This window comes from Megalobrama amblycephala, linkage group LG12 (genome assembly GCF_018812025.1).
Source record: "Megalobrama amblycephala isolate DHTTF-2021 linkage group LG12, ASM1881202v1, whole genome shotgun sequence".
Lineage (NCBI taxonomy): Eukaryota > Metazoa > Chordata > Actinopteri > Cypriniformes > Xenocyprididae > Megalobrama > Megalobrama amblycephala.
In genome coordinates this window covers 403,672-415,810 of record NC_063055.1, presented here as the reverse complement: position 1 = coordinate 415,810, position 12,139 = coordinate 403,672, and the positions used below count along the sequence as shown (strand labels likewise).

General features: G+C 35.4%; 1 protein-coding gene across 5 annotated transcripts; it reads right to left on the bottom strand.

Moving 5' to 3' along the window:
• Window positions 1-10,161, bottom strand: LOC125279783 (GRAM domain-containing protein 2B). Of its 5 annotated transcripts, XM_048209796.1 has the most exons (15): window positions 10,001-10,161; window positions 6,520-6,639; window positions 6,022-6,109; window positions 5,634-5,703; window positions 5,441-5,544; window positions 4,094-4,195; window positions 3,948-4,019; window positions 3,807-3,866; window positions 3,612-3,726; window positions 1,798-1,905; window positions 1,616-1,706; window positions 1,434-1,535; window positions 957-1,032; window positions 203-284; window positions 1-155 (listed from the first exon to the last, which is right to left on the bottom strand). In XM_048209796.1, exons 1-14 carry the CDS (start codon window positions 10,111-10,113, stop codon window positions 237-239), a joined length of 1,269 nt encoding a protein of 422 aa, XP_048065753.1. In that variant the 5' UTR covers window positions 10,114-10,161; the 3' UTR covers window positions 1-155; window positions 203-236. The 5 variants fall into 5 exon arrangements, 4 of the variants coding, with proteins under 4 accessions (XP_048065753.1, XP_048065752.1, XP_048065754.1 ...); XR_007187450.1 differs by lacking the exon at window positions 957-1,032; XM_048209795.1 differs by having other exon boundaries at window positions 1-284.
• Between the last annotated feature and the right edge of the window lie 1,978 nt (window positions 10,162-12,139).

Here is a 12,139-nt window from a genome sequence, read left to right as displayed (position 1 = left end):
TAGTTTATCTTATACTCTTTATTAAACATATCATCAGTCAAATGAGTGAGAAAACACTGGCTCAGCTGATGTTTATTTTATGTTTGACCATTACTGAGATCAGTTCTAATGTTTGCATAAAACGGCAACTAGTTCTACTTATGATGATGATTTTTTTTCACAGTTCTTAAACAAGAAACACATTGAAATCATGACGATGACTGTGGTTTTCCACTTCTCTGAGAGAAGAACGTCCGTCAGGCGTCAGTCACGCTCTCCATCAGTCTCTGCAGGTTTCTGTGAATCTGGAAAAGCATGATTGTGTTGTTCAGAAGAGCTCATAATCAATAATCACTCATGATCATAATCGCTGTGAAATGAGCTAACAGGGAACGTTATGGCAAGGTTCTCTCAAAGTTATGAACAAACGTTCTTCCAGTTCAAAGTTAAATTTGTGAACGTTCGCGTGAACAAGAAAAAACTTTTGCAAAGTGTTCTTAGAACATATTTATGTTAGCTGAGATTTAAAATGTTATTATTTAATCTGACATTTAACCGCTGATTCGACACACTGATTCATAACGCTCCGAAGCTTCCTGAAGCAGTGTTTTGAAATCGGCCATCACTATATAAGTCGTTATTTAGTTTTTTTGGCGCACCAAAAATATTCTCGTGGCTTTATAATATTAATATTGAACCACTGTACTCACATGAACTGATTTAAATATGTTTTTAGTACATTAATGGATCTTGAGAGAGGAAATGTCATTGCTCCCTATGCAGGCCTCACTGAGCCATCGGATTTCATCAAAAATATCTTAATTTGTGTTCTGAAGATGAACGAAGGTCTTACAGGTGTGGAACGACATGAGGGAGAGTAATAAACCCCGAATAAACACCTGCTTTCTGGTACATCAGATGAGTAACTACAAATGTTTGATCAAGATTTGAGTTTGGGTCTGTTCATGCAGACAAACCTTTTCCAGCTTCAGAAGACTTGCAGAAAGAACCGAGTAGATCTCAGCTGTGTCTCCAGCGTACAGATATTCATCTCTGGAATCATAAACACACGCACAGCGTTTGGCCATGTGACATCTACATTGATCGCAAGACAAACAGATTATATGAAGCATGAAATATTAGAATTTATTCAAAGACTTGATGATCAACTGGAGTCTGGAGTGTTTCATTCACGGGAAAAAAAATCTTATTCTTCAAACATTATGGGAACGTTACTTTTGAATGTTCTCTTAACGTTCTAAAACAAGTACTGATACACGTTAGATAAACGTCCAACGTTCCATGAACGATGTATAAATAATGATTTTATGTTTTGAGAATGTTATTAAAGATCACTTTCAACGTTCCCTGTTAGCTGGTGCTTGACCAAATAACTAAAATAATGCAATCTAATCAAAGATGAATGAAAGCCATTAAATAATTTTCATCTTTACCTTTTATGAGGAAACTCCAGTGACACAAGAGACGTCAGACGTTCCTCCAGAGACACAATCTTGAAGGCCATGTAACAGGAGGACAACAGCAGGACACAAACCCTGAGAGATCAAGAGCAAATGAAGCTCAGATCTGAGTCTGGAGTGATGAATAAACGTGCTGAGATGATGATCAGACTCACAGAGACAGATAGATCAACACCAGAGCGTTCAGAGAGAGAGACACCGGCCTCAGGGTTTTCATGAACTCCACCTCCGCCGATCCTGGAGGTCCTGAAACACACGGCAGAGATCACTGAGAGACTCCAGATCTGTGTGTGTGCGAGTGTGTGTGTGTGTGTGTGAGTGTGTGTGTGTGTTTTACCAGTGTACGGTAAGTTTGTTGTAGCCTGGATTTCTTGTTGCGGATGAGAATCCAGTTCACCGTCTCGTTTAGTCACTTCAATAAAAGCTTGGGATCGTTTCGGAAATTCTGTGGAAGAATCACATGTAGACAAAAAAAAATCACTTTTTAATTGTGCATTTAATTGTATAACTAAGTGCAGCTAATTGTATCTAGTGTACTTCAAATCTTAAAAGTATATTATTTAAAATCCACTTGGAGATACTATATTATTAATTAAGTCAACTTAAAGAGTTAGGGTTAGGGTTAACCCATATAAAGATATACTTAAACTCCTACTAACTGCACTGAATATACATTTAAATATAGCTGTGAGCATCAATTATCGGGGTTCAAGCGTTTAAGGCCTTTAAAGTACATGCGCAAAAAGATATTATGTTTTAATGAGCATCTCGATCATAGATGGAAAAGACCATTTACAGCCAATACAGGCAATTTACCATAGAAAATATATGGTTTATAAAGCTTTTTACAGTTATGGAGGTTGAGCCAAAAACCTAGGACTATACTGCCCTCCAAAAGTTTGGAAACGCTCTAGAAAAGTGGGGTTTTGGACAATATTGGCATGAATCCTTTTTAATTTGAGATAATTTTGCACTGATAAGGGACAACACAAACATATTTTATTATATAAACAGTTTATACATAGAAAAAACTTAAATTTTCGATTCATCAAAATATCCAGTATTAGCAGCTATCTGACCTAAACTGGGTTCTGATTGGTTCATTGTATTCTAAACTTAATTGGCAATCAATTGTTGAAGCTATTAAGGTGTGCTGACCCAAACATCTTTTACAAACCTGGACCAAGTTTAATCCAGTAACCAGCATCACAGCATGTCTGACTTTGACATGTATATATTGCCATTATTATGTAATCAAAAAGAAAATTATTATTGCTGGTCTTCAATGATAATGTCAAGTTACTGTAATGTATTTGCACCAAAAAATGATAAGGATTTATGCTGATATTGTCCAAAACCACACTTTGCCAGGCGTGTTTCCAAACTTTTGGAGGGCAGTGTAGTTCGCCAAAGTTTTTTTTTTTTTTTTAAATAATATCCAATATTTAACGAATGATTCGGTGGACAGAGGCAGTCCTAGAGGCAAAGTCGTGGGTGAATGTCGTGGGCACTGAAGACACTGCATGCAAATTTTCAAGTCAGTTAGACAATCGGTATAGTAGTTATAGCCATTTTCAGTTTTTTTCCCTGTTATAGCGCCACCAAGTGGCCAGTCGCCCTGTCCTTTTTCACATGACCACAGAATGAGCTCTTACATAGGTGTGCCAAGTTTGGCGAAAATATCTCATTCCGTTCACGAGTTATAGACATTTTAGTAAAAGTGGCTCCGCCCACTTCTAACATTTTGGTGGCCCTTAGAGACCCTTAGAGTCAAGTTTTTTTGAAGAAAAAGAATCTCAAAGATTCTCGCTGCACTGGTTTGGTTACGATCGGGTCAAAATCCTAAGACTAGTTCACAAAAGTAGGTTTTTCAAAAAATCCAAAATACCCAAAAATTTCGCCTGATTGACGAGTGAATCCGAGGCATCCATTTTGTTTGTCTTGAGGATTCCAACGACACTTGAGTCTACGCCTAACAGTTCAGGAGTTATGAGCCATTTCATACTTCCGATCGCTGTATGCTTGGAAAATTTAACAATTACAATAGAGTTTCAGCACTTGAACCCCTAAATACATTTGAATTTAAGTGTAAATAACATGCAGTTCTTTTCACAGGGGATGTGAACAGCAGAACTTCATTGAAATACACACTCGGTGGTTTCACGAAGGTCGGCGACTCTGGACAGTCGGAGCTGCTGCTGTCGTCCACATGCTGAACTGTCGGTCTGACCGGAGCATCCAGATCGGACAGATCCACAGGGAAGTCCTGTGCACAGACATCATGAATGTATCTGAATGTAACGCAGGAAAACTGATCGATGACGGGATGAGCTGAAACGGTCTTACCGTGGGCAGAGACGCCGGATGAGCTCCCAGAATCTTCTGACTGTTTCCAAGACTCTTCTCCTGCAGTCGGGACACATTCATTCATCAGAAACTATACGATTCAGCTGAACTGAAATAAACGTGTGTGACTGAAGAACTTACAACCAGATGAGGGCACACGGACATCAAAACTTTGAAAGTCGTGTCTCGAGACAGAAACGACACAAACACATGCTGTGAAAATCACAATAACAGCGATTAGTAAAACAGACACGATCACAAGCCGATTCACAGGAAAACCAAATTACTTTTACCCGCTCGTGTGCTGTAGAAATCACCAGTGCGTTTGGCACCAAGATGGCCGTCTTCGTTTTCTTGATGACGGTCACTGAAGACACTGGAATCGCAATCTGAAGGAAAAATAATCACTGAAGACTGGAGTAATGATGCTGAAAAATCAGCTTTGATCACAGGAATAAATTTCATTTTACTATATATTCACATAGAAAACAGCTGTTTTAAATTGTAATAATATTTTGTGATTTTTACTGTATTTTTGATCAAATAGATTCAGCTTTGATCACAGGAATAAATTACATTTTACTATATATTCACATAGAAAACAGCTGTTTTAAATTGTAATAATATTTTGTGATTTTTACTGTATTTTTGATCAAATAAATTCAGCTTTGATTACAGGAATAAATTACATTTTACTATATATTCATATAGAAAACAGCTGTTTTAAATTGTAATAATATTTTGTGATTTTTACTGTATTTTTGATCAAATAGATTCAGCTTTGATCACAGGAATAAATTACATTTTACTATATATTCACATAGAAAACAGCTGTTTTAAATTGTAATAATATTTTGTGATTTTTACTGTATTTTTGATCAAATAAATTCAGCTTTGATTACAGGAATAAATTACATTTTACTATATATTCATATAGAAAACAGCTGTTTTAAATTGTAATAATATTTTGTGATTTTTACTGTATTTTTGATCAAATAAATTCAGCTTTGATCACAGGAATAAATTACATTTTACTATATATTCACATAGAAAACAGCTGTTTTAAATTGTAATAATATTTTGTGATTTTTACTGTATTTGTGATCAAATAAATTCAGCTTTGATCACAGGAATAAATTACATTTTACAATATATTCACATAGAAAACAGCTGTTTTAAATTGTAATAATATTTTGTGATTTTTACTGTATTTTTTATCAAATAAATTCAGCCTTGATCACAGGACTAAATTACATTTTACTATATATTCCCAAAGAAAACAGCTGTTTTAAATTGTAATAATATTTTGTCATTTTTACTGTATTTTTGATCAAATAAATTCAGCTTTGATCACAGGAATAAATTACATTTTACTATATATTCACATAGAAAACAGCTGTTTTAAATTGTAATAATATTTTGTGATTTTTACTGTATTTTTGATCAAATAAATTCAGCTTTGATCACAGGAATAAATTATATTTGACTATATATTTACATAAAAACAGCTATTATAAATTGTAATAATATTTCACTGTTTTTACTGTACTTTCAATCCTTGGTGAGCAGAAGAGACTCTTTCAAAAACATTAAATATCTTACAGAGCCCACACTTGTGTAGGTTCAAGTTTTACCTTTGTGTCTTTTCCAAACACTTTTGAATGGAAACAAATCCAGTTGTCGGACACAAACAGCCTCCCCTGGTACAGTATGTCCTTCTGCAGGGCGCAGGTGTAACCTGTCACACGGACGCAGGGATACACAAATCAAAGTGTGTTCATTAAAAGTGAAATAATTATTGGCAAACATCAAACTGAGAATACGTACTCTGTCTCAGATGCTCATCTTCACTTATGTCTTTAAAAACTTTGTGGTACTGGGAATTAGTGCGCAGAGACTGAAACACAACATGATGGATATTCAGTCAATGTGTTCTAAAGGTTCTTTATAAGCAGAAATGTTGCATAATATTTTCATGTTTAACAGGTTATTTGATAAAGTAAGTTTACAAGCTGCATATTCATGAAATGGAACCCCTGAAAGGTTCTATATATGAAGCGCCTGATGAACCCTTTAAGGTTCCATATAGAACCTTTTCTTCTATAAGAGTGGATTAAAAATCACAATTAAGATAGTAAATAAAATCTATTTTTATCCAGCTAATCTGTGTTCAACATCCCTCACAGGAGGAGAAACACTGGAGCGACGGACGCACCTGACAGGACTGCGGTTTCCTGCGTTCACACTTTGATTCAGAGTCACTCTGGACTTGCAGAAGAAGTGAAGGATCAAATGTTTTGGATCTGAATTAAAAGGAGCGCAGACACATCTGGAGTAAAGCTGCTGTGTGAATGCGATTTTAACTACATCAACACCGCAAAAAAATGATGTTCTTCCTCAGTGTTTCTGACAAACATCTAAACATTCTTAAATCAAGACACATTTACTGGAGAAGAGCAATGACTGAAGATATTATCTGCCAATGGAGTCAGAAAAATAATCTTGTTTTCTCTTTGAATTAAGTTTATTTTTCCGACTCCATTGGCAGATATTTGTTCTTGTTTTAAGCACAAACTCATTTAATTTTGATTCATTTTTCAGTCTCAATATCTTCAGTCATTTCTCTTCTCCAGTAAATGTATCTTGATTTAAGAATGTTTAGATATTTGTGCTGGAAAACAAGACAGAAACACTGAGGAAGAGCATCTCTCACCTAACGAGGGTTGGTTTTCTTCTTCTTGCAGAGACGTCAGCTTCAGCGTCCAGCGAGATGAAAGCGTCAGGCCTCGTCATTTTGTTTCCTTCCTCCTCGTCTCCGTTTTCAGCATAGTGACTGTGAAAACATGTCCATACAGAAACATGAATGCGTTTTGTCAAACATGAGTTTACGGCAGGGGAAGTAAATAACCAGGTAAACACCAGCAGAACAGAACTGAGAAACATCTCATGTTACCTTAAACAGTTCAGATCCTCTGATGATCCCTCAAGCTTTAAACATCTTCTAGAAAACTCTTATTATAGCACTTGTTACCATTCTTGAGGACTGGTTAATTTAACCAGCATGTTTTACTAGAGAAACACTTGTTCTGTCGTACACCTGCTCTAGTCGTGTCCGCTGCAGTTACGTCACGCGTCATTTAACCCGACCCGTCTCTTCAGTTACGCTAGAACATTCAGCCTGTGGTTTAGTGTTACTGAAATAAGAGTCTTTCAAGAAAACTCAATCTCATGGAGTAAAGCTCAGTTCTTCTGAATGATGAAGGTGTTTCATTCAGGAACATGTTACTATCTAAAAATGCTGGGTTAAACAACCTAAGTTGGGTTAAAAAAATGGACAAACCCAGCAAGTGAGTTATTTTAACCCAGCGATTGGGTTGTTATAACCCAGCGATTGGGATGTTTTAACCCAGCGTTTGGGCTGTTTTAACCCAGCGATTTATTTTAACCCAGCGATTGGGTTGTTTTAACCCAGCGATTGGGATGTTTTAACCCAGCATTTGGGTTGTTTTAACCCAGCGAATGGGATGTTTTAACCCAGCATTTGGGTTGTTTTAACCCAGCAATTGTGTTGTTTTAACCCAGCATTTGGGTTGTTTTAACCCAGCGATTGGGATGTTTTAACCCAGCGATTGGGATGTTTTAACCCAGCATTTGGGTCGTTTTAACCCAGCGATTGGGTTGTTTTAACCCAGCAATTGGGATGTTTTAACCCAGCATTTGGGTTGTTTTAACCCAGCGATTGGGATGTTTTAACCCAGCATTTGGGTTGTTTTAACCCAGCGATTGGGATGTTTTAACCCAGCATTTGGGTTGTTTTAACCCAGCGATTGGGATGTTTTAACCCAGCGTTTGGGTTGGTTTAACCCAGCGAATGGGATGTTTTAACCCAGTGATTGGGTTGTTTTAACCCAGCATTTGGGTTGTTTTAACCCAGCGATTGGGTTGTTTTAACCCAGCATTTGGGTTGTTTTAACCCAGCGATTGGGTTGTTTTAACCCAGCAATTGGGATGTTTTAACCCAGCATTTGGGTTGTTTTAACCCAGCGATTGGGATGTTTTAACCCAGCATTTGGGTTGTTTTAACCCAGCGATTGGGATGTTTTAACCCAGCATTTGGGTTGTTTTAACCCAGCGATTGGGATGTTTTAACCCAGCGTTTGGGTTGGTTTAACCCAGCGAATGGGATGTTTTAACCCAGCGATTTATTTTAACCCAGCGATTGGGTTGTTTTAACCCAGCGATTGGGATGTTTTAACCCAGCGATTGGGTTGTTTTAACCCAGCGATTGGGATGTTTTAATGCAGCGATTGGGTTGTTTTAACCCAGCGATTGGGTTGTTTTAACCCAGCGATTGGGATGTTTTAACCCAGCGATTGGGATGTTTTAACCCAGCGATTGGGTTGTTTTAACCCAGCGATTGGGATGTTTTAACCCAGCATTTGGGTTGTTTTAACCCAGCGATTGGGATGTTTTAACCCAGCATTTGGGTTGTTTTAACCCAGCGATTGGGTTGTTTTAACCCAGCGATTGGGTTGTTTTAAACCAGCGATTGAGATGTTTTAAACCAGCAATTGGGATGTTTTAACCCAGCAAATGGGTTATTTTAAACCAGTGAATGGGTTGTTTTAACCCATCGATTGGGATGTTTTAACCCGCTGGGTTGTTTTAACCCAGCGATTGGGTTGTTTTAACCCAGCGATTGGGATGTTTTAACCCAGCGATTGGGATGTTTTAACCCAGCGATTGGGTTGTTTTAACCCAGCGATTGGGATGTTTTAACCCAGCATTTGGGTTGTTTTAACCCAGCGATTGGGATGTTTTAACCCAGCATTTGGGTTGTTTTAAACCAGCGATTGGGTTGTTTTAACCCAGCGATTGGGTTGTTTTAAACCAGCGATTGAGATGTTTTAAACCAGCAATTGGGATGTTTTAACCCAGCAAATGGGTTATTTTAAACCAGTGAATGGGTTGTTTTAACCCAGCGATTGGGATGTTTTAACCCAGCGATTGGGTTGTTTTAATGCAGCGATTGGGGTTGTTTTAAACCAGCAATTGGGATGTTTTAACCCAGCAAATGGGTTATTTTAAACCAGTGAATGGGTTGTTTTAACCCATCGATTGGGTTGTTTTAACTCAGCGATTGGGATGTTTTAACCCAGTGATTTTTTGTGCAATGGAAAAGTCTAAAGAAAAGCAGTGTATAAAAAAAAGAAAAAAGATTAAAGTAAGTAAACAAATAATTGTAATTAATATAAACAATGTATTAAAATAAATAAATACAGTTTTAATTAATACATTAGATTAAAATAAATTAAGTAAATAATTATATTAAATAAATAAAATAAATTAAATAAATACATTTTGATTTAAATAAAAAATAAATAACTACATAAAAACATTTGATGAAAATAAATAAAATTTGACAAATAAATAATACATTAACATATTAAAATCAATTCATTCAAATAAATAAATACATTTTGATTTAAATAACTACATAAATAAAACATTTGATGAAAATAAATAAAATGATTAATATAAACACATTTGATAAAACTAAACAAATAAAACTTGATTTAAATAAGTAAAAACAAAATAAAGCTAAATGATTAAATGAACAAATGAATAAATAAACAAAATTTGATTTAAATAAATAAGTTAATGTGATTAAAATAAATTGATAAAAATAAATAAATGAATAAATACATCTGACTAAACTAAATAGTTTACATATTTATAATATTAATATTTCATAGTATTAATTTGGGTCTTTATATATGAAAATATGTATGTCTTCTAAATGTTAAGGATGTCTGTACAAGATTGATAAACTTTTTCCACTGTAAAGAACTTTTTGTGCAGTGGAAATGTTCCACGGATGTTAAAGGTAAAAATAAAAGAAGCTTTATTTGTGCGAATCTGTTGTGATTGACTGAAAGTTCACCATCATGTTTAGTGTTTGTCAATACAGACTCAAGACAAAGTCCTTCTGTTCACATAAAGTCAACAAACTCTGAGCTCTGTTCCAACATGACATTTCACAATTATAGGACATATGAATATTTAAAATTGAACTTGGATTCATAACACTCAAAACGACATCATGCATCATTCATGACCATAAAACAATGATCATGCATTTCACATTATTCTGTAAAACATGCTGATTAAAGACAGAAGATGCTTGATCGTACCGTATCGACACACATTCGTTCATCTGCTGATGAGGAGGAACGGAGCACATGGGTCGGCCTGCATCACTCCTGCACTGAAGCGTTGAGTCTTCAGAAACGGACTGTTTCTCCATCAGGATCAGAGTTTCTGCAGCTCTGTTCGGCTGGAGGAGCTTCTGACCCTCAAACAGCAAATAGTTAATCAGTGATTTGCTGTTTTGCTGACTAATGCAGATTTAAAGCTGAACAAAAACTCACTGTGGCAAAAGATGATTAAATTCCATCCCACATTTAGGGCAATGATGACTAAACAAATGTAAAAATCTATATAGTCACATATATTTATATGCATATGGCAAAAGATTGAACATTTATAGTCATTCTGAATTATGTCTGTTTTGCAAATGTTAGAAGATCTAATAGTAAAGTGAAAAATATGTGTAGTTCTGGCATGTGCTGCTTTTCTTCAATATCCACTCCAACTTTTAAATGAAAAACTACAATTTTTTTTGTTTGGTTTTGTAAAAAAAAAAAATTGTATAGATATAATTTATGTTTGTCTACAAAATTAATGATTAATTATTAATTATTTCAGCAGAAACCAGTAGAATAAATTATTTTTTTTATTATGAAACGATTAAATTCAGTCCAAACTTTTTGTCTGCTGCTCTGCATGTTGTAATGACCGCTTCTCTCCACTAAGTGTCACGCTTGCACAGAAAAATGACTCATACACTTCAGTGCATCATAACTCAGCGACAGACAAACACTTTACAAAACATCCAGTGAAATGTCAGAATCTGAATAAGAAGCTGCTTATCCAATCAAATTAGTGGACTGGAACTCAAATGTATAATTAAGAATGTACGGAGCCCCTATGGGGACATGTTGAAGAAAAAAAATTGAGATGTGAAAAAAAATAAGAAGTCAAGGCTTTTGCATTTTCTCTCAAATGTTTTGCATTCCCCCAAGAAACTTAGCATTCACAAAAGAAAAAAAGTTTAGCGAGTGAATGCAAAATTTCTCAGGGAACGCAAAACATTTGCGAGAGAACGCAAAAGCTAAGAAAAATCCCACCATACTACTTCCTTCTTCTTCTTTTGTTTAATGGCGATTTGGATAGCCTAATTAGTGCATATCGCCACCTATTTGGTGGCTGTGCAATCATTTTTTCAAACTTTTCATTTAATATTGAATCTTTAATCACTGAATAATAAATATATTGTTTGTTTGATGCTAATTATATAATAAGACATACGTATTTCATTATAAAAAAACATAGCACAGAAAAGGTCCCATTGCAAAAAGGAAAAAAACAAAAAAACATTTGAATGCAGATCAGATGACAATAAAATAAATATTATATTAGAATTAAATAAATATTTAACTTGCTATGATAGTGCTATATATATATATATATATATATATATATATATATATATATATATATATAGGGCTGGGACAATACTATCGATGCATCACGATTCATGGATCATTTCTGATATTTTCCAAATCCAAATCGATTCTGAGCTTAGTTTTTAACAGCAGATGGCGCTCTATGCTATTTTCTAACCACATGCTCAAATGCTCATGAAGAAGAGCGCTCGTGCATTCGGCTGAGTCTGACAATGTATTTGCACCTCAGAATGCTTTTATGACGTGAGATTAATGTAAACAGCCCACTGCACACACACTTGTAATTCACTTCAACCTTTTTTGAACTTTATGAATGATTATTTTATAGAAGGTTCAAGTGGTGTGTGTGAGGAACTGGAAGGAAGCAGAGTACAGTTGTTTCTAAAGCACACAGCGCCATCTGCTGTTGAAAACTAAGCTCAGAATCGACTCGAGAAAGAATCACAGTACATACAGAAAATATCAGAATGCATTGATGTAGTCCCAGCCCTAATATATATATATTATACATCTCTGAAGTAAACTAACCCTGGATCATGAGCTGCTCTGGAGCAGGTTATGTTCAGAGAGTAAGCTGCTATGGCTACTTACATACCCTGAAAGTTACCTCCATTTTTGGAACCGAAAGTTAAAGTTATCTGCTTTCTTACTCTTAAACATACCCAGGTATGTCGCATAACATGCTTTCTGGAATACCCCCTGGCATCAGTACCAGCAACGGCCAAGAATGTGTTTACTTTTAGT